At 37.3% G+C, this 25853-nt stretch overlaps 1 protein-coding gene across 1 annotated transcript in view; it reads left to right on the forward strand.

The window, feature by feature from the left end:
* Window positions 1-25853, forward strand: part of CUNH9orf85 (chromosome unknown C9orf85 homolog) — a 63883-nt gene that overhangs the window by 36176 nt on the left and 1854 nt on the right. The window contains exon 2 of the mRNA XM_032866626.1: window positions 4100-4206. Within this exon, the coding sequence (XP_032722517.1) occupies window positions 4100-4206 (107 nt within the window). The remainder of the gene's footprint in view (window positions 1-4099; window positions 4207-25853) is intronic.

The following is a 25853-nucleotide window of genomic DNA, read 5'->3' on the forward strand; positions in this document are numbered from 1 at the left end:
TATATACTTTTAAGGGTGCCTGGGTGGCTGTCATTGGGCGTTTACCTTCAGCTCAGGTTGTGATCCCAGGGTCCTGGGATCGAGCCCCACATTGGGCTCCCTGCTTGGTGGGAAGCCTGCTTCTCTCTCTCCCTCTGCTGTGTTCCTTCTCTCACTGTGTGTCTCTCTCTGTCAAATAAATAAATAATAAAGTCTTAATACATATACATATATATATACACACACACACACATACATATATGTATATATGAACTTTTATATAAAAATAGGCTATAAGAATCCTATTTTCTGGAGTAATACTGTTGGAGCTATATTAGCACCAAAACCTTATAATGCAGGGGGAAGAATAAGGCCAGTTCTTGGAAATGGATTTTCAGCAGCAGTTAGAATTGTTATTTTCCTCAATTTTAATTTAGTTAAAAAATTTTTTTAATTAATGAAGGGAAGTAAAATATGCCATTATTTACCATTAGCATTTCTGAAAGAAATATGATGTACAAAAATACCCTGATGAGAAATAATTAGTTGTTCTTGAGTGGTATTCAAATTCCTTTCCTCCATAAGAGTATCGTCCTTCTGTTAAAGGATACTTTATATTTTATAAAGTATTTTTCAGTATCAGCCTGTTGATACAGATACTATATTTGCAGTTTGCCTCTTGGGTGGTAAAGTCCTCATCTAATTTCTTCTTGAGATTGCTGTATTGCCTTTTAAAAGATGCCTTGTCTGTGAACAGAATGTTTATAGCAGAAATAACAACATTTACTATAAAATACGTTGTATGAATCAGTGGTGGCCAAGACTTTACATATATGTTAAGTAAGAGTGTCTTTTAATATACTCTAAGTTTATTCTTAGTGTTCAATTCATAAATAAGGTTTTCTTCTTTAGCTAAGATTCCTAAGTTCAGTGAAATCTTCTCTGAAGTTCTTTCCCTTTAAAGGTCTGGAAAGTAACTTCTTTTACAAAATGATCTTTAAAGGCTTTTATATTTATGAAACTGAGTTTTGATTTTATATTTGGACATGCTTAAATCTTAACCATAATAACCTGTGATTTCTACCAGGAGGAATATGCTAAAATTAATTGCTAAAATAGGGTTAGTTGTAAACATAGGTGTGAGTAAGGTAAGACTGCCATCTTCCTTGCTCCAGGCAGAATGATTCCTAGAATTAGGATTTAGCTTTCATTGCTCACATCTCTGGAATTCACTTTTTCTAGTTTGCCAAAATATAGTAAGACAAGGTACACAGTTTTCTTTCTTTTTACAACTCTTTTTAAGTGAAAGTACCGTTCACTTTCATTCTTATGCTCATTCATTTCTTGACACATGAAAATCAAGTTCAGTTTTGTAGTAGCGCCTGTTAGTCATGTGAACTTTCTACAACATCTCCATTTACACTGTTTCACACATCACTCATAGGCAAGTTTCCACAAAGACCTGTTTTGTTCCATTGTCCGATCCACCCTGAAGAAGCCAGTTTCCAAGCTATGTGCAGCTTTGTCAATCAAGATGAACTGGTCAGGAATTGGATACAGAAACAAACAAGAAACCAAATAATGCTTCCTAGTTGACAAGCAGAGTGTGTTATATATAATAAAATAGCAAGTAACAAAATGTTTTGCATTCTAAGAATATTCTATTAAGAAAGTTCACATCACATTCATATTGTAATCATAGTTCAAGTTGTTAGCTTGTTTCCATTACTATTAGAGTTAGGAAAATATAAGTAATTTTTTTTGTGAGATATTCTAGGCAAGAGAGGGCAGTGAGAACAAATGGTGAAATGTGAATTTTAGCTCTGGGTATTTCTTAGCAAGTCTTATGTGGGATAGCTATGTAGCAAGTTTAATGAGAAGAGGAGTTTGGTATTGGACACAGATTTCCTTCTTTCTGGCAACAGTTAGCAGTAAGCAAGGAATATAGTGTCATTTAGCATTTATTTTTCCAGGTACTCTCCATCTAGGTCAGGGAAAAAGGAATACCTATACACAGTTGCTAAGTAACAGAATATGTTTTTCACCATAGAGGTAAAATCAAACATAATGTATTCACAGCTTAATTTGTGGCTTCTGAGAAGACCCTTGAAATATTTTCTCTTTGAGTAAATGTTTTGTCAAATTATTTTTTTTAAGATTTTATTTATTTATTTGACAGGCAAAGATCACAAGTAGGCAGAGAGGCAGGCAAAGAGAGAGGAGGAAGTAGGCTCCCTGAGGAGCAGAGAGCCCGATGCGGGGCTTGATCCCAGGACCCTCGGATTGTGACCTGAGCGGAAGGCAGAGGCTTTAACCCACTGAGCCACCCAGGTGCCCCTTTGTCAAATTATTTTACCTTTTTGTTTAGAAATTTAAAGAATATCAAGCCCTGTTCCAAAGTTTTGTTTTTTTTTTTTTAATGATCTTTAAAACATTGTACTTTTAACTCAGCATCAGATAACCTCCCAAAGAATCTGTGTCTTTCTTTCTCCCAAAGAATCCTTTTCTTTCTCTTCTTGAGAAATTAAAAAAGGAAACAAAGAAAACTTAAAATGTTCCTTTACTCATTATTCCAACAATAGGCAAAGACCAGGCTTCCGCAGCCAAAGTAAGAGAATTCTCAGAGTACTTAGTGAACATAAATAGTCTGGGTCCTGAATCACATGAATATGTTATAGAATGTAAAACTACTGGGGAAAACACATGACACGTTTAAATTCTTTTCATCCTCCTAATTTCCCAGCACATTTTGAGAAGAGATCATAATAAATATGGTGAGTTTTTTCCCCTATAAATCTCTTTTCCCACGACAGATATTTCCATGCACACATTTATTTTCTGGTTTGTTTTTTAAGATTTTATTTATTTATTTGACAGAAAGAGATATAGTGAGAGAGGGAACACAAGCAGTGGTAGTGGGAGAGGGAGAAGCAGGCTCCCCACTGAGCAGTGAGCCTGATGTGGGGCTCAATCCCAGGACCCTAAAATCATGACCCGAGCCAAAGGCAGACAGTTAACGACTGAGCCACCCAGGTGCCCCTCTTTTCTGTTTTGAAGAAATCAGATTAGCAGGGTAACTTTTCCAAAACATTTTTTCTTTACATGAGAAGAAGAAAGTATTAAATTGAAGAATTAAATGCCTTTGTGCTTCCAGCTGCTTCTGCCTGACACTCCTTTCTCAGGTGTCATGGTGTCTGCTCTCTTCTATAGACTGACAGTTTAGGACTGTAATTTCTCAGTGTATTGTCTCATTTCTCATTGGTAAGATTTGAATTGTTGGAAACAGTAGTCTTTTATTTTTTTTAAAGATTTTATTTATTTATTTATTTGACAGACAGAGATCACAAGTATGCAGAGAGGTAGGCAGAGAGAGAGGAGGAAACAGGGTCCCCGCTGAGCAGAGAGCCCGATTCGGGGCTCGATCCCAGGACTCTGGGATCATGACCTGAGCTGAAGGCAGATGCTTTAACCCACTGAACCACCCAGGCGCCCCTGGAAACAGTAGTCTTAAAATATGCATTAGGTTTTCTTCTTTATTATTACATTATTTTTGAGGTATAACCTACATATAGTAAAACGCACATGTCTTGATGGTACAAACTTGAGTTTTAACATTTGCACACATCAGAATCAGTGCGGGGGCCGGGCTTCTCAAATGCTCCTGCCAAGAGGTTAAAACGTTTCTTGGATGATTCTGAGCTACACCTAGTTAAGAATCTTTGCCTTTGGTGGGTGCCTGGGTGGCAAAGTCTTTGGGCGTCTTCCTTTGGCTCAGGTCTTGATCCCAGAGTCCTGGGATAGAGTGCCACATCAAGCTCCCTGCCCAGTGGGAAGCCTGCCTCTCCCTCTCCCACTCCCCCTGCTTGTAATCCCTCTTTCACTGTCTCTCTCTCTCTTTATCATATAAATTTAAAAAATCTTAAAAAAAAATCTTTGCCTTTGTAAAGAATCAACTTGAGTAATACACATAAAATTACACAGTGTATCATAAAATGTTAAGCAGATTAAATTTAGGTTACTATTTGAAAACTACTTAAATTTCTCATGTGCCTTTTTCACAGGGTTTTCAATGCTGGCTCACCAATGAAATTCTTACTTTGTTTTTCTGTTTGGTTTTAAGAAAATTAATGCAAAGCTTCATGATGGAGTTTGTCAGCGCTGTAAAGAAGTACTTGAATGGCGTGTAAAATACAGCAAATATAAACCCTTGTCGAAGCCTAAAAAATGGTGAGTTATGTTTCTTAATTATCTTACCAACAATATATGTATCAGCTTATTATTTCTTTCCCCGATACTCAAAATTATATCCAACTAAATACTAAGGTAGGTGGAAAAAAAACTTCCATTCTCCCATGGAGAATTTCATCTTACATGCTGATTCCTTCTTTATAAAGTGGATTCACCCTTTCCCACCCTATTCTTTTTTTGTAAGATTTTATTTATTTGTCAGAGAGAAAGAGTGCTGGGGGGAGAGAGAGAGAGAGCGCAAGTGCTTGTGCATGTGCGCGCGCGCGCACACACGCGCGCGCACGCACACACACACAGATACAAGCAGGGGGAGGGGCAATAGGAGAGGGAGAAGCAGACTCCCTGCTGAGTGGAAAGCCTGACCCTAACCTAAGATCATGACCTGAGCTGATGGGAACTTCCTGAGTAAACCATCAGGTGCCCCCCTTTCAGTCTTTTTTTTTCATGTTCTTTAGCATTTCCTCCCAAAAGAAGATACTTTTAAACAATTCTGATGAGTTTTATTCTCAGTGGCCCAAATTAGCAGTAGGGAAGTTTAACAAGTGTTGGTGCTATCCAAGGCTAGATTTCCATGAACAAATTAACTGTGTTTTCTACTGTCTTTTCTGTAGCTGGTTGTGCCATAAGCCATGTAGTTTTAGTTTATAGGCCTATTATATTATTTGTAGTTTTCTAGAGGCACCTGGCTGACTCAGTTGGTGGAGCATGCGACTCTTGATCTTGAGGGTGTGAGTTTGAGCCCTGTGTTGCCTGTAAAGACTTGTTAAAAAATAAAAATCTCTTAAAAACAAAAAAGGGATTGGGGTGCCAGGTGGCTCAGCTGTTAGGGATCTGCCTTTGGCTCAGGTCATGATCCCAGGGTACTGGGACTGGGCACCATATAGGGGTCTCTGGTCAGTGGGAAGCCTACTTCTCCCTCTCCCATGCCCTGTGCTTGTGTTCCCTCTCTCACCATCTCTCTCTGTCAAGTAAATAAATAAAACCTTAAAAAAAAAAAGAAAAGAAAAAAGATTTCTTTCTAAATGTTGCTATAACTTTGGGTGCCTGGCTGGGTCAGTCAGAAGAGCACATGACTCTTGATCTTGGGGTCATGAGTTTAAGTCCCATGTTGGATGTAGGAATTACTCAAAATAAATATATTTAAAAGTTTTTAAAAACTCTTAAAAAAAAAATGGTTGAATGTGGACACCTCAACCCAAGGGTCAGCAATTCTGTCCTATCTTGGAGTCATTGAAGTCTTTGGAATCAGGAAAGGTCATGATAATGTTACCACTACCTAGGTAATGTGGTGACCCAGAGCTCTTTGAGAAACTTCAGGTAGGTCAAGGAGATGAAGGCTGAGAGGACCTCAGGAGCTGCTGTTCCACATCACCCTAAGGCCGATGAGGTTAGCTCACGGTGAGTGCAAAATGAAGGATATGTATTATTGTTTAAATTCCCAATTACAGATAATAAGACATTCAAGCAAAGGAAGATATAATAAAGAATAATAAATGTAATATTTATATTACATTTATATTACATTACATTATATTACAATAATAAATGTAATAAAGAAGCCCAACCTAATGTAGAACAAATGATTATTCATGAGAGACTAAGAAATTGTCAGTTAAACCAAGGTCTGAAGGTTTAAACCATGTTTTAAGGTTTAAACCATGTTCCTGAGGATGTCACCTGCCTGGCCAAGAATATCATGAATTTCAAATTACACTGAACACATGGCACATGAGGCATTTTGGAAAGCCTAGCTTTCAAACTCCAATCCAGGATTGAGAGTGTCCTAGAAAGTATGACTTAACTATATTCATGTTGCACTCTCTGCATATTAACACTTTACCAGCGTTATAAGGGATTTAAGTGCATTGATGAAAGATTCTGGTGGTAACATAACTTACTTAGAAATTTTGAATGTTTTACTCCGGCTAATCTTGCTTAGAAGTTAAATTTGTCTTTTGTCAGGATTTATATGAGAAGTTTTCTTTGACATTGGATGTGTCTTTTGTGAAAAGATAATTTTCCAGCACCCCAAATATTGTCATTGATGAAAATGTTGAGTATTTTACTTGTCTAGCTATCTTTTGCCACAGATTATGTAGCCAAATGATGTACATAAGGAAAAGTTCAACAGAACATAAAATGTAAGAGGAGGAGGGACTATTTATAGGTGAACATTTCTTTTGTAATGAAGTAATATTCTGAATATTGGGAAAATTGAAGCTCTTTTATCTTACTCATTGGGCTTGTAAATCACCAAAAATCATGGATGATTAGCAAATTTCCATTGCCCCTGCGATCTAATCCCAAATATTAGACCCAAGAAAGAATTAGACATCTAAACTCTTCCATGTTATCTGTTTTGACCACAGAAGCGAGAACTGTGTTGTGTTTGTACTTGGCAGAGGAGGCCTCATGTTTCCTTTCCAGTGACGTGACATTTTACAGGATTTTTATGATCATGTTCTTTATGACACTTTGTCCCAGTTACTGAAAAAAACCCTGGACCATTCCAGAGATTTTTGGAAAAGATGTCCTAACTGGAGCTGTAAGAGCCCAGAATGTGTATTTGCTAGGGGCGGGGGTGGGATGATTGTCAGTCGTGAGAGGGAGGAGGATAAAAAGATCATCCATTAGTGCTACGTAAACAGTGTCATCCTACATAAACAGTGTCATACCCTTGGTTATAAGGTAGGGGTTTTTTTGTTTTTGTTTTTGTTTTTTTAAGATTTTATTTGTTTGAGAGAGAAACAAGTGAGGGGAGTAGAAGAGAGAGAAGCAAGCTCCCTGCTGAGCTGGGAGCCCAATGTGGGGCTCCATCCCAGGACCTGAGCCGAAGGCAGATGCTTAATGACTGAGCCACCCAGGCGCCCAAAGGTAGTTTTAAATATCATCGAATACTCAGATCTTCAAGTCTTTATGGAAGTGAAGTGAAAGGCTTATAAAGCTAATGCTCAGCTTTTCACAGCTTCTCTTCTCTGTAAGAGCTGAGATGAGCCACCACCTTGTTTCATGCCTGGCTGGTTTTTTTGTTTGTTTGTTTGTTTGTTTGATATTTCTTTCTTTCTTTCTTTTTTTTTTTTTTTTAAAGGGCAACTTTTATTTTTTTTGAAGATTTTATTTATTTATTTGACAGACAGAGATCACAAGGAGGCAGAGAGGCAGGCAGAGAGAGAGGGGGAAGCAGGCTCCCTGCCGAGCAGAGAGACCGAAGCGGGGCTCGATCCCAGCACCCTGAGATCATGACCTGAATCGAAGGGAGAGGCTTTAACCCACTGAACCATCCAGGCACCCCCATGCCTGGCTGTTTAATCAGAGGTCAGGTTACTCTGTAGCAGGATTCCCACTCATTTTGGCTTATGTGTTTTGATTTTAAGGCGAGTCCTTGCTAATCCCTGGTTGGAGGGCTTCTTAGGTGCCACCAACAACTCCTGGACACCCAAATGGTCTAATCATTAGACTTAAAGATTGCTTATATATGTAAGAATTGTGGATCAGAATGAGTCTAAATCTTTTTATATAAAACCTCATTTTTTGGGGCACCTGGGTGGCTCAGTTGTTAAGCGTCTGCCTTCGGCTCAGATCATGATCCCAGAGTCCTGGGATCAAGCCCCGAATAGAGGCTTCCTGCTTGGCGGGAAGCCTGCTTCTTCCTCTCCCTCTGCCCCTGCTTGTGTTACTTCTCTCTCTGTGTGTCTCTCTGTCAAATAAATAAAATCTTAAAAAAAAAAAAAAAAACCCTCATTTTTCAAGGGCCCCGGTTTTGACTTTTGAAAAAGAAAACCCAAAGATAAATTAAAAGCATTCGTTACTGTACTTGGTCAGTCCCAAATCACTCAGGAATCCTGTAAATAACCTTAAGTGTGGAACTGAATTAATTGGAAAAGCAAGAGATCTTACAAATGTTAAATGATTTGTGTAGCTCTTAAAGAAGAAAAGAGTCTTGACATTTTTATGTAAAATTCATTTATCAAATTATTTTCCAGCTATATTGGAAATATAGATGGTTAAAAGATTATCCCCTTCCTCAAGCAATGCAAGACAAGAAATAAAGTTGGGTGTTTTTTTTTGTTTTTTTTGTATTTTTTTTCCTGGGCTCAGACGGATTATATGTTTTAGCCAAGATCAGAAAGTAAAGCAGATGGAGTTAAGATTCAAATGCAAATTGCTCCCATTCCAAAGCCATGTTTTCCTGTCCTCGTACAGTGATTTCTCAGTATTATATTATTCATTCAAAAAGCGTTGTTCTTCTCTTTGTCTGAGCCTAATGCTATATTAATTTTTATAGTCACCTGTCTTGTTTATGAAAGTTATCCCCTGAGTACCACATGTATAGACCTGCTTATTAATTAATTAATTAAATGAATAAATGAATGAATGAATGGAATTAATTAATTAGTTAATTAAAGTAAGCTCAATGCCCAAAGTGGGGTTTGAGCTTAGGACCCTGGGAACAAGCGTTGTATGCTCTACCAACTGAGCCAGCCAGACACCTTATTTTTTTTGTTTAATACACATGTCCAAATAAATAGATTTTATATTCAGGCATTGAAATGCCTAAGCTAGTACCTAGAAACTTCTTGTGCCTTGTATTTCAGGTAACCAAGCAACCTTTTTCAAGTATTACTTTAGAAGGGTTATAGGCAAATACCCATATTTGTGTTAGAATCTCTAGCCTGCTTTTTTTCTCTTCCTACTCATAAAAAGAATTTGCCAAGAATATAGTGTTAGCTTATGTTTATCATTACCATAGTAGTAGAAGAGAAAGGAGAAGCTAGTATAAAACAGCAACAGACCACAAACAAATTGGGCTCTGAGCTTAGAAGTGGATCTATATGTCCCCTGCATTAGCAGTTCTCAAATGGGAGGGGATGATTGTGGCCCCCCCCCCCCCGTGTGACATTTGGCAGTGTCTGGAGACAATTTTTTTTTTTAATATTTTATTTATTTATTTGACAGAGAGAGCACAGTGGGAGAGGGAACACAAGCAGGGAGGGAACATAAGCAGGGGGAGTGGGAGATGGAGAAGCAGGATTCAATCCCAGGACCCTGGGATCATGACTTGAGCTGAGCTGAAGGCAGATGCTTAACCAGCTGAGCCACCCAGGTGCCCCTGGATACAATTTTGATGGTCTTGACTTGAGAAGTTGGAAGGGATGCTACTGGCATATAGTGGGTAAAGGCCAGATGCTACAAAAAATCCTAAAGTGCATAGGACAGCCATCGCATCAAAGACATATCCAGCCCAGCATGTTACTAGTGTCTTGGTTGAGAAACCTTGGTGTATACAAAATACATGGATACTCACAGGGCCAAGCCCCACTGAAACTTGACATATATCAGTCCAGTAGTTTTCAGAGAGAGAGGGGGAAGCAGGTTCCCTGATGAGCAGAGAACCTGATGTGGGGCTTGATCCCCCGAGATCATGACCCGAGCTGAAGGCAGAGGTTTAACCAACTGAGCCACCCAGGAGCCCCACAAAATTAATATATTTTTAAAAGATTTTATTTATGTATGTTTGTATGTGAGAGAGAGAGAACATGGGATAGGGAGGGTTAGAGGGAGAAGCAGACTCCCCACTGAGGGGGAGCCCAATGGAGGACATGATCCTGGGATTCCAGGATCATGACCTGAGCCCAAGGCAGATGCTTAAGCGACTGAGCTACCCAGGCATCCCAATATTTTTCTTTTATAAGAGACTATATTCATCATGGGTGGAAAGTAACTGTCACATAGAACTTGCTACATAGAATTTTTTTTTTTAAGATTTTATTTATTTATTTGACAGACAGAGATCACAAGTAGGCAGAGAGGCAGGCAGAGAGAAAGGGGGGGGGAAGCAGGCTCCCCCTCAAGCAGAGAGCCCGATGCGGGGCTTGATTCCAGGACCCTGAGATCATGACCTCAGCTGAGGCTTTAACCCACTGAGCCACCCAGGCGCCCCCTACATAGAATTTAAATTTGATGTGGCAAAATCAAATTCTGTGTTTGCAGTTATTTCAAATAATGTCTTCAATATATAAGACGTTCTGCTATATATTATAGAAGATGCCGAAATCAATCTCCAACACCAAGGAGTTTACAATCTTTTATGAGAGATAGGCCCACAAATAATTCTTGGGCAGATTGAGAAGTGTCAGGTATAAGTAAAAGATGAAAGAGACCCATAGGGTACAAGGTGAGACTGCAGAGGACTAATAAAATGAAAACAGGAGCGGTAGATTTAGAAAAGATATAAATTAAAGGTAAAAGAGTGCTGTAAACAATGTTTGTAGGACACCCTGTGAGGAAATCACCAGGGCAAGGAGGAAAAATGAACAAGAATCCCATGTTCCCTTTGATAGATAATGTGGATAATCTCGAGGTGTCTCTGTATGTATGGTCTTTGGGTTCTTCTGTTCTGAGATCCCTGGCTGACTCAGTCTGTATAGCATGTGACTTGATCTCAGGGTTGTGAGTTTGAGCCCCACAGTGGGAAAAGAGATTATTTAAAAAAACAAAACAAAACAAAAAGTAAGGGTGCCTGGTTGGCTCAGTCGATAAGAGATTGCAACTATAACTTCTGGGTTGTGAGTTTAAGCCTCACCTCAGTGTAGTTTACTTAAAAAAATAAAATAAACATTTTAAAAGAAGTAAACATTATTATACGCTACAGTGTTATCAGTCCCTTCTGTTATCAGTCTATGACAATGAACTATATAGTTTGGGCTCTTTGGTTATATTCTTCAGCCCCAGCATTTCTTATAATAGGTTGAGACTCTGATGGTTAATCAGTGACGTGAGAGTTGTGTAAGCCCATTCCAGGAGTAGTAAAATGTCCCAGAGTGGAGTTTTGCTCACAGGTTACTCTTCATTTCATATCGAAGTCCTTAATATTCAAGTGTAAAAGTGGAAAGTTTTCGTTACTGTCATCCATTGTTCACCTGTGCATGAAACCTACTTTTTAACATTAATATTGATAGATACAGCAAGCTTTGATTTAAAATTGCCTGCCCTAAAGTGCAGTAGCTTCCATTTTCTCTTTTTTTTCTAAGTTACTCTTGGTGAGAAGTGAATATTTTGTACTCTTAGGAATTGTTCTAATCAAATCTGGGATGACAAGAGGTAGTACAGTCTCTCCACTTATTTTTTTTTTTTAAGATTTTATTTATTTACTTATTTAACAGAGAGAGGGATCACAAGTAGGCAGAGAGACAGGCAGAGAGAGAGGGAAAGCAGGCTCCCTGCTGAGCAGAGACCCTGATGTGGGGCTCGATCCCAGAACCCTGAGATCATGACCTGAGCCGAAGGCAGAAGCCTAACCCATTGAGCCACCCAGGCACTCCTCTCCGCTTATTTTTAAACACACTTATTTAAACACACTTAAACACTTATTTTTAAGCCTTGTGTGGACACAAGGAGGTGAATTGTAGCTTTTTGTACTCAAAATTGTTGGAGTTTAGAGATACTGTTTCCTTAAAAGCATTTTCTAAGTAGCATATGATATCATTCCTTAGTATGGTTTCAGAATCTTTCTATGTTAGCACATTACTTAGAGTCACTGCAGGAAGTGTGACTTTATGGAACTCTGTCAATGTTGAGTTTGTATTATTTGTACATCAAGGGTGGAGTACCATAGCTCATTGTTTACGAAAGCACCTAGTCATCGCATATTACGAGTATTACAAGTGGAGCTGAATTATGCTAAAGGTTAAAGTGTAATAATTTAACCAGGAAATGAAGACAGTGCCCGCGAAGTTGTTGCAGAGTAAAATAAGCCTTTTACTTGTAGCAAGTGCTAAAAACATAAGAACGGTTATTTTTCCTTTAGTATTTATTGTCTAGATCAGTGGTTCTTAAACCTTTTGTTTCAGGACCCCTTTGTAACTCATAAAGTTTTGAGCACCTGAGAAAGCTTGGCTTATATGGGTTTATATGGGTTTTATCTATTGCTGTTTATTGTATTAGATATGAAAATGCAGACATTTTAAAAATAATCATTTACTAACTAATATGAATATAAGCAAAATATGCCCAGTAAGTGTTAATAACTTTTTGTGAAAAATAACCTTAGAAACAAAAATACTAGTGAGACAAGTGGCATTGTTGCACATTTTTAAAAAACTTCTTTAGTGTCTGGCTAGTAGAAAAAAAAAGGAAAGAATAAATTTTAAAAGGAGTAAAAGTAAATTTTAATAGCTTTTCCCAGATAATTGTAGAAATCCTCTCAAGAGTTGCACGCTCTACCCTGTGAGCCAGACTGGTGCCCCATACCCATGCATGATTTTATAACATACATTTGCTGGTTTGGAAAATACTAGTTCACTGAGTTCTACTGATCTTCTGAATGTTGATATGTTTTATTATATAATATAAAAGTATGTTAATATCACAGCAATGTTAGTAGAAAAATCTGAGTTTTTCTTTTTGTTTTTTAACTGAGTTTTTGGAAGTGACAAATACAGTGATTACTAGTACAGTTTGGTGCCCCTGTCTTTTGTTCATGCTAAGGTGCCAGCACTTTTAGAATTCATTATGAAGAATGAGACTCAAAGGGAGTGACTTTCAAAGATTATATGACAAGAGCATGTCAAAGCTGTGGTAGAATCTCGGTCAGTGCTATTTTTAAAATAATATCTGTTAGTATTTACAGGGGTCCATTGAAAACTTCAAGTTTTGTCCTGACTTTCACCCTTAAATATGTAGTGAGCATATTTTAGCTTTTAATTACTTTTTCTATCCTATTGTGTTTTTCATTATAAAAAAGTAAATATGGCATAATTTTTAAAAAGATGTACTACTGTCTCCTTTGTCAGTAAACATGGTTAATAGGAGTGACCTGTGTTTTTATTTGGCCATGGTTTCCACTGAAATGATTAGTTTTGATTTATGCATGGTCAAGATTGATTGTTTCTGGGAATTAGATTTCGTGGAGAAATAAAGAGAAGGCAAATCCATGATTATTTTAACATCTCTGAAGTTCGTTGAGCGTTGGACTTAAAATACTCAAAATATAGCCATTTTCAAGGGAAAATAGGTAAAATTTTTATTTAGGTGAATTTAACGTTTTTCTTTACTGTGTATTTTGTAGGAAAAAGCCACTCAAGAGTGATTAAATAATTTTCAGCCACTTTAAAAGATGTTTCATGATATTTCACAGATTTTATGACAACTTGAAAGGTGTGTCTCTTATCATTAAAATAATATCTAAACCATTCCATTCTTAAAATCAAGATTCTTTGAGTCTTGAGGTAAAAAAAAATGCAAAAATTCAATTACTTTCAGACCTTGTTTCATTCTACTCCCAGTGAAGACATAAAGCCTGAATTAAGAGATTTGAAAGAGAAGGTGCACAAGGGTCCTACTTACGTGCAAGGGAAACTGGAAGCTTGTTAAGTTTAAGTGTATAAATTCATATTACATTTCCACAAACATATTTCACATTGACAAAAAGGAAATATTTAAAAAATCTGTGTGTCTCCTTAAAAGATAGGCATACATATATTTATAGGGCTGTTAACATAATAAAACCTGGCTGTTTTTCAGAGTGATCTTAAATTTGAAGAGTATAGTTGATTTCAGCAGTAGAATGCCTGCTGGTCTTTGAATTGGCCATTACAGTCTCAACTAGCAGGAGGAACACTGGAAAACGCCCATCTTTAGGCAGTAATACTTTGATCTGGTCAAGAATTTCAAGTGGTAATGTGCATAAGAATTTCTTAGAGAGTTTAACAGATTCTTGGGACCCATCCCCAAGATTCTGAGCGTGTAAATAATGGCTGTAACCCAGATATCTGCATTTTAATAAGCTATGCAGGTGTTGGAGACAGTGTTAAGAGTCACTGTTTTGGGGACTCAGTGGGCTAGAGAATTTAGACTTTGGGATCTTTTAACTTCAGATTCCAAAACAGGATATCCCATTTTGAAGCCTATTTTACATGTGAATTTTAACATTAACAGTTCTGTAAATACAGTTTTATCCTTGAATTAACAATTTGAATTCTTAAGGATTGGTTTAATCCAGGACTCCCTGGTATGAAACAACACATTCACAGAAATGAAAACATTCTAATTTCCCTGAGGTCTCTGATGAACCTAACAAAGACAGACTTTCTTTAAAATTATTTTAAAACTTTTAAAAATTTGAAACTAAAAGAAAACCTGAAACTTTTCTTAATCCATGTGGATTGTTAGAACTTCATCTGTGTGTGTTCTAATGATGTACATTCTTTAAATCTGTTTTTATCGCAGAGTAATTAAGTAAAGCTTTTTAGAAATCCAAAATATAAACCTACCAAATGCTTTAATAAGAAATTTTTAATAATTATTTTCACTTAGATTGTATATTAGAGAGGTTTTTTGTTTGTTTGTTTGTTTTTTAATTCTAACTTAGATTTTTGTCTGTCAGGTCTCTTGAAGATATGATTTTTATGTGGTAAATTCATCCTTTTTAGTGTACAGTATTAAAAAACAAAACTCAACTGAGTAAATTTTAATGATCTTATTAGCTATATTTGTTGATTCATGAATCAGTCCATACAGTCTAGCAGACAGAAAGGAGCTCCAAGGAGGTATGTGAAATGTAAGATACTTATAGGCAGAAGGGAGTGGGAACAAGGAAATTATACTAGACAAAAAAGCTGGTTGGTTACCCTAGGAAGCTTTCCTCTAGGAGCTGACAGGGGTCTGTTAGGCAGGTCACTTAACTGGTGCTGATTAGGAGATGCCTGACTGGTGTAGGATTCCATTTCTGGCAGAGCTAAAAGTGGACTACATCTTGGTTTGGTGATTTGGGGCTTAGCTTGAGTAACTCCATTTTGGGCCTCCTTTCATGTTTTCAGCAACAGTTTTGTAAGTTTTGAAAAATGAATACAGTTGTAAGACTAATACACAATTAAAATATAAGACAGTTGGTTCCATTACCCTAAAACTTTGTAGTCACTCCACCTATTGTGGGGTCATTGAATGCACTGGCCAAGAAAGAACTCCTTTTTTTTTTTTTTTTTTAAGATTTTATTTATTTATTTGTCAGAGGGATAGAGAGCACAAGTAGGCAGAGTGGCAGGCAGAGGGAGAGGGAGAAGCAGGCTCCCCACTGAGCTGGAGCCCTATGCTGGGCTTGATCCCAGGACCCTAGGATCGTGTCCTGAGCGGAAGGCAGACACTTAACTGAGCCATCCAGGCACCCATTCTTTTTTTTTTTTTTTTAATAAAGATTTTATTTATTTATTTGACACAGAGAGACATAGTGAGAGAGGGAACACAAGCAGAGGCATTGGGAGAGGGAGAAGCAAGCTTCTCAGTGAGCAGGGAGCCTGATGCAGGACTCGATCCCAGGACCCTAGGATCATGACTTGAGCTGAAGGCAGATGCTTAACGACTGAGCCACTCAGGAGCCCCCTTCATTCTTTTGTTATTGTTGTTGTTGTTTTGTTTTTAAGATTTATTGGGTGCCTGGGTCGCTCAGTCAGAGCAGCCCTCAGAGGGAGCCTGCTTCTCCCTCTCCCCCTACCTGCTGCTCTGCCTACTGTGCCCTCTCTCTCTCTGTCAAATAAATAAATAAGTAAAATCATTAAAAAAAAAAAAAAAAAAAGACTGTAGCAACCAGCACCTACTTGCTCAAAACTATGCAGGCTATAGATCAGCCTTATGGGCTAAAACTGAACATTTTTCTGCTTCAGTCTTTCATCACACCCACACTCTCAGTCCCTAAGAAACACCGATCTATTTCCATTTCCTATACTTTAACCTGTTCCAGAATGTCATATATATACAATCATATAGCATATGGCCTTTTGAGGTTGGCTTCCTTAACTTCATAGTAGATTTGAGAATCATCCATATTTTAGTGTGGATGAGTAGTTCGGTAAAGATGGACTAGTGATTGTTCATTCACCAATTGATGGACCCTTAGGTTTTGCTAGTTTTTGGTGATTATGAATTATGCTGTCATATACATTCCTGTACAGGGTTTTATGTGAACAGGTTTTTATTTCTCTTGAGTGAATGTGTAGCACTGAGATTGTTGGATTGTATGCTAGGGACGTGTTTATAAGGACGTATCAGACTGTTTTCCAAAATGGCTGTACTGTTTGCATTCGTTTTTTTTTTTTTTTTTAAGATTTTATTTATTTATTTGACAGACAGAGATCACAAGTAGGCAGAGAAGCAGGCAGAGAGAGAGAAGAGGAAGCAGGCTCTCCGCTGAGCAGAGAGCCCAATGCGGGGCTCGATCCCAGGACCCCGGAATCATGACCTGAGCCGAAGGCAGAGGCTTTAACACATTGAGCCACCCAGGCGCCCCTACTGTTTGCATTCTTACTGGCAGTGTAGGAGTTCTAGATGTTCTGCATCCTCATCAACACTTAGGATCTTCTGTTTGTTTTGTCTTGTTTTATTTTATTATTTATTTATTTATTTATTTATTTTTAAAGACTTTATTTATTTGAGAGATAGAACACGAGCAGGAGGAGGGGCAGAGGCAGAGGGAGAGGGCAAAGTGGACTCCCTGCTCAGCACAGAGCCCAACGTGGGCTCAATCCTAAGACTCTGGGTTCACATGAGCCAAACTCAGATGCTTAACCAGGTGAGCCACCCAGGCGCCCCAATGTGTCCTGTTTTAGCCTTAAGTGAGTAGCTTTATCTCATTGTGATTTTAATTTGCATTTGTTTGATCACCAGTGATGCTAAACATCTTTCCATGTGCTCATTCTGCATATGTTTCTTCTTTAGTGAAGTCTTCTTTATATATTTTAGCTTATGGTTTTATTGAATTGTTTACTTATTACTGGGTTTTGAAGGTTCTTTATATATTGCGGGTACAAATCTTTTATCAGGTATCGGTTTCGCAGATACTTTCTGCCAACCTCTGCCATTTTTTTTTTTTAAATTCTCTTAATAGTGACTTTTGTTGGGGAGGAGGAATTTCCTCTACCTTTCAAAGTCCTGCTAGCCGAACTAAGAATCAAATCGACATAAGACAGATTAACAGGAGAAAATCAAGTTTAATAGTATAAGTACAGGGAATCCACAGAGACATGGAAATTCCAAAGATAGGTAACATGATCTGTATGAGCTAAGGAGAGGGGTAGGGGTCTGAGGATGCAAAGGGGAGAAAGACCATTAGCAGGAAGGCAAGAGGAGATGTTTAGAAAACGGAGGTTTTCCTTTTATGTAGGTAAACGGCTAGGTAAAGTGGAATCTCTATTAATAACTGTCTTTCTGGTATAAGCAAGCAGTTGTGTGGGAAGTAAAGGGCTTTTCCTGAATCTGCTGGGTTTTGGTTGCTTTTAACTCAGCATAATATTCATGCCAAAGTCCCATCTTGGGGCAGCCTACCCTTGTTCCCCCCTATACTTTCAGAGTGGAATAATTTTTTATTTTGGTGAAGATCAGGCTTTATCAGGAATTTTTGTTCTTGATTTTGTTGTTGTAGCTAAGAAATCTTTGCCTGGCCTAGGATCACAAATATTTTCTCCTGTTTTCTTTTAGATGTTGTATAATTCTTGGTTTTATATTTGGACTTTTAGTCCATTTCCTGTTAATTTTTTGAATATCCAGTTGTTCCAGCATTATTTATTGAAAGGACTGTTTTTTCTCCATTGAATTCCTTTGTACTGTGCTGAAAAATCAATCGATTATATATACTATATATCTATTTCTGGAATATGTTCTGTCCCATTGATCTGTGTGTTTATCCTTTCACCAATACCACACTAACTTGATTACTGTAGCCTTATCATAAGTCTTAAAATCCAATCATGAATCTTCCAGCTGGTTTTCTTTTTCAAAATAGTTTTGACTATTACAGCTTTTTTTTTGCTTTAAAAAAAATAGCTTTTAGAATCAGTTTGCCAATTTCTACAGAAAGACATTGGTTATTGCTATATATAGTTCATTTTTGTTTACTGACCATTTATACTATGACTTTAATAAACTCACATTTGTTTTATTTATTTATTTATTAAAGTTTAGTTTTAAGTAATCTCTACACCCAATGTGGGACTTGAACTCACAACCCTCAAGATTGAGAGTCGCATGCTCTACCAACTGAGCCAGCCTGGTGTCCCTCACTTTTTATTTCTAATACTGCTTTTGTAAATTTGTTGGAATTTTCTACATAGACAATGATTTTTTTTTAAATTAAGAAAGTTGTATTTCTTGCTTTCCAATCTGTATGCTATTGTATTTCTTTTTTGCCTTTGTTGCACTGCTTAGGATCCCTAGTATGTTTTTGAAAAGGGATGATGAGGGCCCATATTCTTGCCCTTTTCCTGATTTTATTCATTCTTTTATCAGTAAGTATGTTATTAGCTGTAATTTCCTTCTAGGAGCTTTTTATCAGGTTGAGGAAATTTCTTTATAGTTTGCTAAGAGTTTTTATCATGAATGGATGTTAAATTTTGTTAAATGCTTTTTCTGCATCTAATGAAATCAATATATGGTTTTTCTTCCTTAAAACATCAATTTAGTGAATTATATTCATGGATTTTTTTTTTTTTAAGATTTTATTTATTTGACAGACAGATCACAAATAGGCAGAGAGGCAGGCAGAGAGAGAGGAGGAAGCAGACTCCCTGCTGAGCAGAGAGCTCTATGTGGGCCTCAGTGTGGGGCTTGATGTGGGACTTGATGCGGAGCTCCATCCCAAGACCCTGGGATCATGACCTGAGCCGAAGGCAGAGGCTTTAACCCACAGAGCCACCCAGGCGCCTCTATCTGTGTTCATGGATTTTAATTTTGAATCAGCCTTGAATGCCCTTGGATAAAGCCTATTTGGTCATGATATATATCCTTTTTATATATTGCTAAATTTCATTTGCTAACATTTTGTCCTAGATTTCGATATTTATGTTCATTAGAAAAACCAGCTTATGATTTTGTCTTTGTTTTGTGATGATATTAGGGTCTCATAAAATCAGTTGGGCACTGTTCCTTCCTATTTTGTTTTCTCTTTTCTGGAAGGATTTGTGTAAAATTAGTACTATTCCTTTTTTTTTTTTTTTTTTTTTTTAATTAGTGTTATTTCTTATTTGGTAGAATTCACTAGTGAAGCCCTTCTGGGGCTAGAGTTTTCAACCAAGATTAATTTTCTCTTTAATGGGTAGAGGAGTTTTTAGATTATCTATTTCTTCTTTTTTCTTTCTTTCTTTTTTCCAGGGAGCCCAGTGTGAGGCTCAATCCCAGGACCCTGGGATCCATGACCTGAGCCAAAGGTAGACGCTTAACGACTGAGCCACCCAGAGGCCCTGATTTTCTGTTTCTTCTTAAGCAAGTTTTGATAGTATGCCTTTTCGGGAACGTGTCTATTTTTTTTTTTTTTCTTTTAATGTTTACTTACTTGAGAGAGAGAAAGAGATTGCACACCTGAGGGTGAGGGAGAGGCAGAGGGAGAGGAGAAGCAGACGCTGAGCAGGGAGTAGGGGGACACAGGGCTCCATCCCAGGACCCTGAGATCATGACCTGAGATGAAGGCAGATGCTTAACTGACTGAGCCACTAAGGCACCCCAGAAATTTGTCTGTTTCAACAAACTTGTTGAATTTATGGATATAGAGTTGTTAGTAATATTCTCTTACTATTCTTTTAATATCTGTTGGATTTGTCTAGCGCTGCCCCTTCTTTCATTCTTGATACTGGTAATTTGTTTCTTTTTTTTTTTATCTTCATCAATCTGGCTTTGTGTTTATGAATTATATTAATTTTTTAATAGAGCTGCTTTTGGTTTTACTGATTTTCTCTATTTTTCTATTTTCAATTTTATTGATTTTTTTTTTAAGTAAACTCTGCTCTTCTTGTGGGTCTCAAATTATGACCCCAATATCAAGGGTCACATGCTCTACTAACTAGCCAGCCAGGCACCCCTCAATTTTATTGATTTTGGTTTGTAGTGATATTTCTTCCTTCTTTTTGTCTGCTTTGCGTTTAATTTACAACTCCCCCCCAACCCCACTTTCTTAAAGTAGAAGTTTAGATAGTTCTTCTTATTTAATATAAATATTATATAAATTTCCCAGGAACATGTTTAGCTCCATTCTATAAATTTTGATGTTGTGTTTTCATTGTTGTTCCATCAAAATATTTTTTAAGTCTTTTCTTTCTTTTTAATTTTTTTAGAGATTCATTTATTTATGAGAGAGAGAGAGTGCATGCGTGCGTGTGTGTAGACACACGCACACACACACACACACACACACACAGGGCAGAGGGAGAGGGAGACAAGCAGATTCCCTATTGCGCCATGAGCTCAATGTGGGGCTCGATTCCAGGACCCTCAGATCATGACCTGAGCCGAAATCAAGAGTTGGAGGATCAACGGACTGAACCACCCAGGTGCCCACAGTCAAAATATTTCTAATTTCCCTTTTGATTTCCTCTTTGATGTGTAGGTTATTTGGGACTGTTTTATTTTCTAGATATTAAGGCTTTTCCAGATATTTTTCTGTTTTATTGATTTTTTTAATCAATTAATTTCATTGCAGTAAAATAACAAATTTCAGGTTTAAGATTTTTTTTTTTTAATTTGTTGAGATTGGTTTTATGGCTCAAAATATGGTCTGTCATGAAGAATGCTCCATGTGTACTTGAAGAGAATACATTGTTCTTGTTGGGTTGAATTTCTATAAATTTGATGGCCTTCTATCAGGTAGGTGTTGTGTATCTTTACTGACTTTTTTGTAGACTTACTCCACCAGTTACAGAGAGGGAAGTCCATAACTGTACTTTTTCTATTTCTCTTTTCAGCAATAGTTTTGCTTCATTTATTTTAACACCCTGTTGTTAGGTGCATAAACATTTAGGATTATTGTGTTTTTGGAAGATTGATCCCTTTATTTTCATGTAATAGTCCTTTTTATACCTGGAAATTGAAGTATATTTTGATAATAATATAGTGAGTCCAGCTTTCTGTTGATTAGTGTTTGTTTTTTTCCCCTTGTCCTACTTTCTTTTTTTTCTTTTCCTTGTTCGATTTGTATCTGTATATTTATATTTAAAGTGAATTTCTGGTATCTTACGTCTTTTGTTCCAGGTTTTTCTTATTTCTAACACTTCATTTGATGTTTTAAAAAAACCTTTGTGAAGATTTAATTCACACACCATACAGTTCATCCATTTGACATGTATAATTCAGTATCGTAGAGTTGTGTGACCATCTCTACAATCAATTTGACATTTTCATCATTGTTATGCCCCAGTAATGGGTCCGTGATTAAAGGAGCGAGACTGATACAAAGCGAAGGTCAAGCAAAGCTTTATTTCGCGCCAAGCATCAAGAATCTAACTGAATGTTCGGGGACGCACCTCTTACAAGAGAGGGCGACCTTTCTCTGTTTCACAGACTAGTTTTAAGGGCAAAGGCCATGCTGTCGGGCCTGGCCACGCACAGGTGGCCAATGAGATTGTAACACACAAAGGAAATTCCACAGTGATGCTGGGTGACCATTTGAGTTACAATTTACCCTAGTAGACATTTGAACCAGCCTATTACACCTTGGTTAGGATTGGCGCCAAAAAGGCTCCCAAAGGGCTGGGGCCCCTACTTCTTGGTAGCTAGGGAGACAGTATGCAAACCCCCACTGATAGGATGTCTCCACCTGGCCTGACCCACCCCTGTATTTGAGCTTTGTTACCTGAGGCTGGTTTCTGGGACTTGTCTCCAAGTAAATCCCCTGGGGGAAGGAGAGCAGAGACAGTTTCTAAATAGGTCCTTACAGTCATCTCTTCAAGAAACCCCATGCCCTGTAGTAGTCCATCTCCATTAACCCCTGAACAACCCCGCTCTTGCTTTCTGTCTTTATCCATTTGCCTATTTTGGAATTTCACATAAACAGAATCATGTAACGTGCAGTGTTTTGTGACTGGCTTCTTTCATTTAGCATAATTTTTTCAAGTATATTGTAACACTTACCAGTACTTAATTCTTTTTTATTACTAAATATTCCATTGTAGAGCTGTACATCTTCTTTATCCATTCATTACTTGATGGACATTCGGCTTGTCCTACTCTTTTGGCTATTAGCAAATAATGCTGCTGGCAACACTCAGGGACAAGTTTTTGTATGCATATTTGTTTGTTTTATTTTTTAAAGATTTTATTTATTCGTTTGACAGACAGAGATCTCAACTAGGCAGAGCAGCAGGCAGAGAGAGAGGAAGGGAAGCAGGATCCCTGCTGAGCAGAGAGCCAGAGGCTGGCTCGGTCCCAGGACCCTGGGATCATGACCTGAGCCGAAGGCAGAGGCTTTAACCCACTGAGCCATCCAGGCGCCCCTGCGTATTTGTTTTCAGTTCTCCTGTGTGAGTGTGTGTGTGTGTGTGTGTGTGTGTGTGTGTGTGTGTAGAGAGAGAGAATTGGGATTCCAGGGTTGTATGTTAACTCTGTATCTAACCTTTTGAGGAATTGCCAGATTGTTTTCAAAAGCAACCATACTTTTTTACTTAACACCATCAATATGAAGGTTCCAACTTCTTCTCCACATTGTTACTGACACTTGTTATTGTTCTTCTTTATGATAATAGTCATTCTAGTTTTGTGAGGTGGTATGTCATTGCAATTTTGATTTGCAATTCTGACGTCTAGTGACATTGAGCATCTTTTCATGTGCTTATTGGCCATTTATTTATCTTTTTTTGGTAAAATGTCTATTCAAATCCTTTACTATTTTGTGTTTATATTATTGAGTTAGAAGAGTTCTTTATGTATTTTAGATACAAATCTATTACTGTATTTGCAAATATTTTCTGCCATTCAATGAGGTTTTATTTTTTTTTTCTATACTAATAATGTCCTTTGATGTTTAAATTTTTTTTTAAGGTTTTATTTATTTATTTGGCAGAGAGAGACAGTGAGAAAGGGAACCAGGCAGGGAGAGTGGGAGAGGGAGAAGCAGGGTTCAGGCAGAGCAAAGAGCCCGATGTAGAACTCCATCTCAGGACCCTGGGATCATAACCCAAGCCAAAGGCAAATGTTTAATGACTGAGCCACCCAGGTGCCCCAAAAAGTTCTAAATTTTTTAAAATTCAGGTATAATCAATATATAACATTATATTAGTTATAGTTGTACAATATAATGATTTGATGTTTATATACATCGCAAAATGATCACCACAATAAGTCTCATTAACGTCTGCCACCATCTATAGTTAAAAAAGTTGTTTTTTCAGGGCACCTGGGTGGCTCACTGGGTTGGCCCGCTGCCTTCGGCTCGGGTCATGGTCTCAGGGTCCTGGGATCGAGTCCTGCGTCGGGCTCTCTGCTCGGCGGGGAGCCTGCTTCCCTCTCTCTCTCTCTCTCTGCCTGCCTCTCTGTCTACTTGTGATCTCTCTCTGTCAAATAAATAAAATCTTTAAAAAAAAAAAAGTTGTTTTTTCTTCGGCTGAGAACTTTTAAGATTTGCTCTCTTGGCAACTTTCAAGTATGCAATCCAAGTTAATATTAACTGTAATTGTTAGGCTGTGCATTACTTTCCCATGACTTTATTTTATAACTGGAAGTTTGTACCTTTTGATTTTCTTCTTTTTTATGTCTGAATAATATTCCATTGTATATTTTAGCACATTTTCTTCATTCATTCATCAATCAGTAGAATCATTGGTTATTTCCATTTCTTTTTCTTTTTTTTTTTAAGTTCTCTCTATGCCCAATGTGGGAATCAAACGCATAACCCCAAGATTAAGAGTTGCATGCTCTACTGATAGCCAGCCAGATGCCCATATGTTGTTTCCATTTCCTGGCTATTGCAAATAATGCTGGGGGTGCAGTACCTTTCCAAGTTAGTGTTTTTATTTTCTGAAGAGAAATACCCAGAAGTGGAGTTAATAGATCATATGGTATTTCTAATTGTGGTTTTTTTGAGGAGACTCCATATTGTTTTATATAAAAGAAGGTCCCCTTTTCTCTACATCATTAACACTTCTTCTTGTCTTTTTTTTTTTTTAAAGATTTTATTTATTTATTTGACAGACGGAGATCACAAGTAGGCAGAGAGGCAGGCAGAGAGAGAGGAGGAAGGAGGCTTTGCTGAGTAGAGAGCCTGATGCTGGGCTCGATCCCAGGACCCTGGGATCATGACCTGAGCCGAAGGCAGAGGCTTTAACCCACTGAGCCACCCAGGCACCCCATTTTTCTTGTCTTTTTGATAACAGCCATTCTAACATGTATAGGGGAGATCTCATTGTAGTTTTCGTTTGCATTTCCCTGGTAATTAATGATGTGCTTTTTTTTCATATATCTGTTGGCCATCTTCTTTGGAAAAGTATCTATTGAGATTATAAAATCCGATTGTGTTTTTTGCTATTGAGTTGTGTGAGTTCATTATGTTTTGGATGTTAACCCCTTCTCAGATACTATATATGATTTGTAAATATTTTTTATTTAGTAGGTTACCTTTTCATTTAATGGTTTTCTTTGCTGTACAGAAGCTTTTTAGTTTGATGTAGTGCCCCTTACTCATTTTTAATTTTTCTGTTTTACTTTTAGTCTTAAATTCAAAAGATTATTGCAAAAGCCTCTATTAAGGAGTTTATTGCCCATGTTTTCTTCTAGGGATTTTATAATTTCAAGTCTTACACGCCAAGTATTTAGTCCAATTTGAGTGAGTTTTTGTGTATGGTGTAGGACAGGGATCCAGTTTCACTTTTTGTGCATGTGGCTGTCCAGTTTTCCCAGCCCTATTTATTGAAGAGACTGTTGTTTTCCTATTGTTTGTTCTTGGCAACTTTATTGTAAATTAATTGACCGTATATGTGTGCTTTTGTTTCGGGGCTATCAATTCTATTCTATTGATCTATGTGCTTGTTTTCATGTCCATACCATACTTTTTTGATTACTGTAGCTTTGTAATATAGTTTGAAATCAAGATGTGTGACATCTCCAGCTTTGTTCTTTCTCAGGGTTGCTTTGACTCTTCAGGATCTTTTGTGGTTCCATATAAAGTTTAGAATTGTTCTATTTTTTTGAGAAATGTCACTGGAATTTTGCTAACCATTACATTGAATCTGTATATTATTTTGGGTAATGTGAACATTTTAACAATATTATACAAATATGTACAGGATATTCCATCCAGAAATAACAGAATACATTTTCTTCTCAGTTACACCTGGAATACTCTTCAGCATAGTTCATATGTTAGGGCACAAAACAAACTTTAAAAACTTAAGAAGACTGAAATCATATTAAGCATCTTTTTCAACCACAGTGCTGTAAAAGCAGAAATAAATTACGAGTACAAAAGTGAAGTAAACAACTGAACAGCCAGTGAGTGAAAGAAGAAATCAAAAGAGAAATTTAAAAAAACCTGAAGACAACTGAAAATGGAAATAGAACACACCATAACTTAAAAGATGCAGCAGAAGTAGGCGAAGTAAAGCCCAAACCTAGGAGAAGGGAGGAAATAACATAGACCAAAGCAGGGGGAAAAAAAAAAGAAAGAAAGAAAGAAAGAGAGAGAAACTAAAAAGAAAGTAGAAAAGATCAGTGAAACTAAGAACTGGTCTTTGGAAAGATAAAACAAAATTAACAAATCTTTTGTTAAACTCACCAAGTATAAAAGAGAGAAGACTCAAGTAAAATCAGAAGTAAAAGAGGAGAAGTTACAAGTAATATAACAGAAATAAAAAGGATCCCAAGAGACTATATGAACAAACATA

The sequence above is a fragment of the Lontra canadensis genome, unplaced genomic scaffold (genome assembly GCF_010015895.1).
Source record: "Lontra canadensis isolate GAN:19392208 unplaced genomic scaffold, GSC_riverotter_1.0 scaffold31, whole genome shotgun sequence".
Lineage (NCBI taxonomy): Eukaryota > Metazoa > Chordata > Mammalia > Carnivora > Mustelidae > Lontra > Lontra canadensis.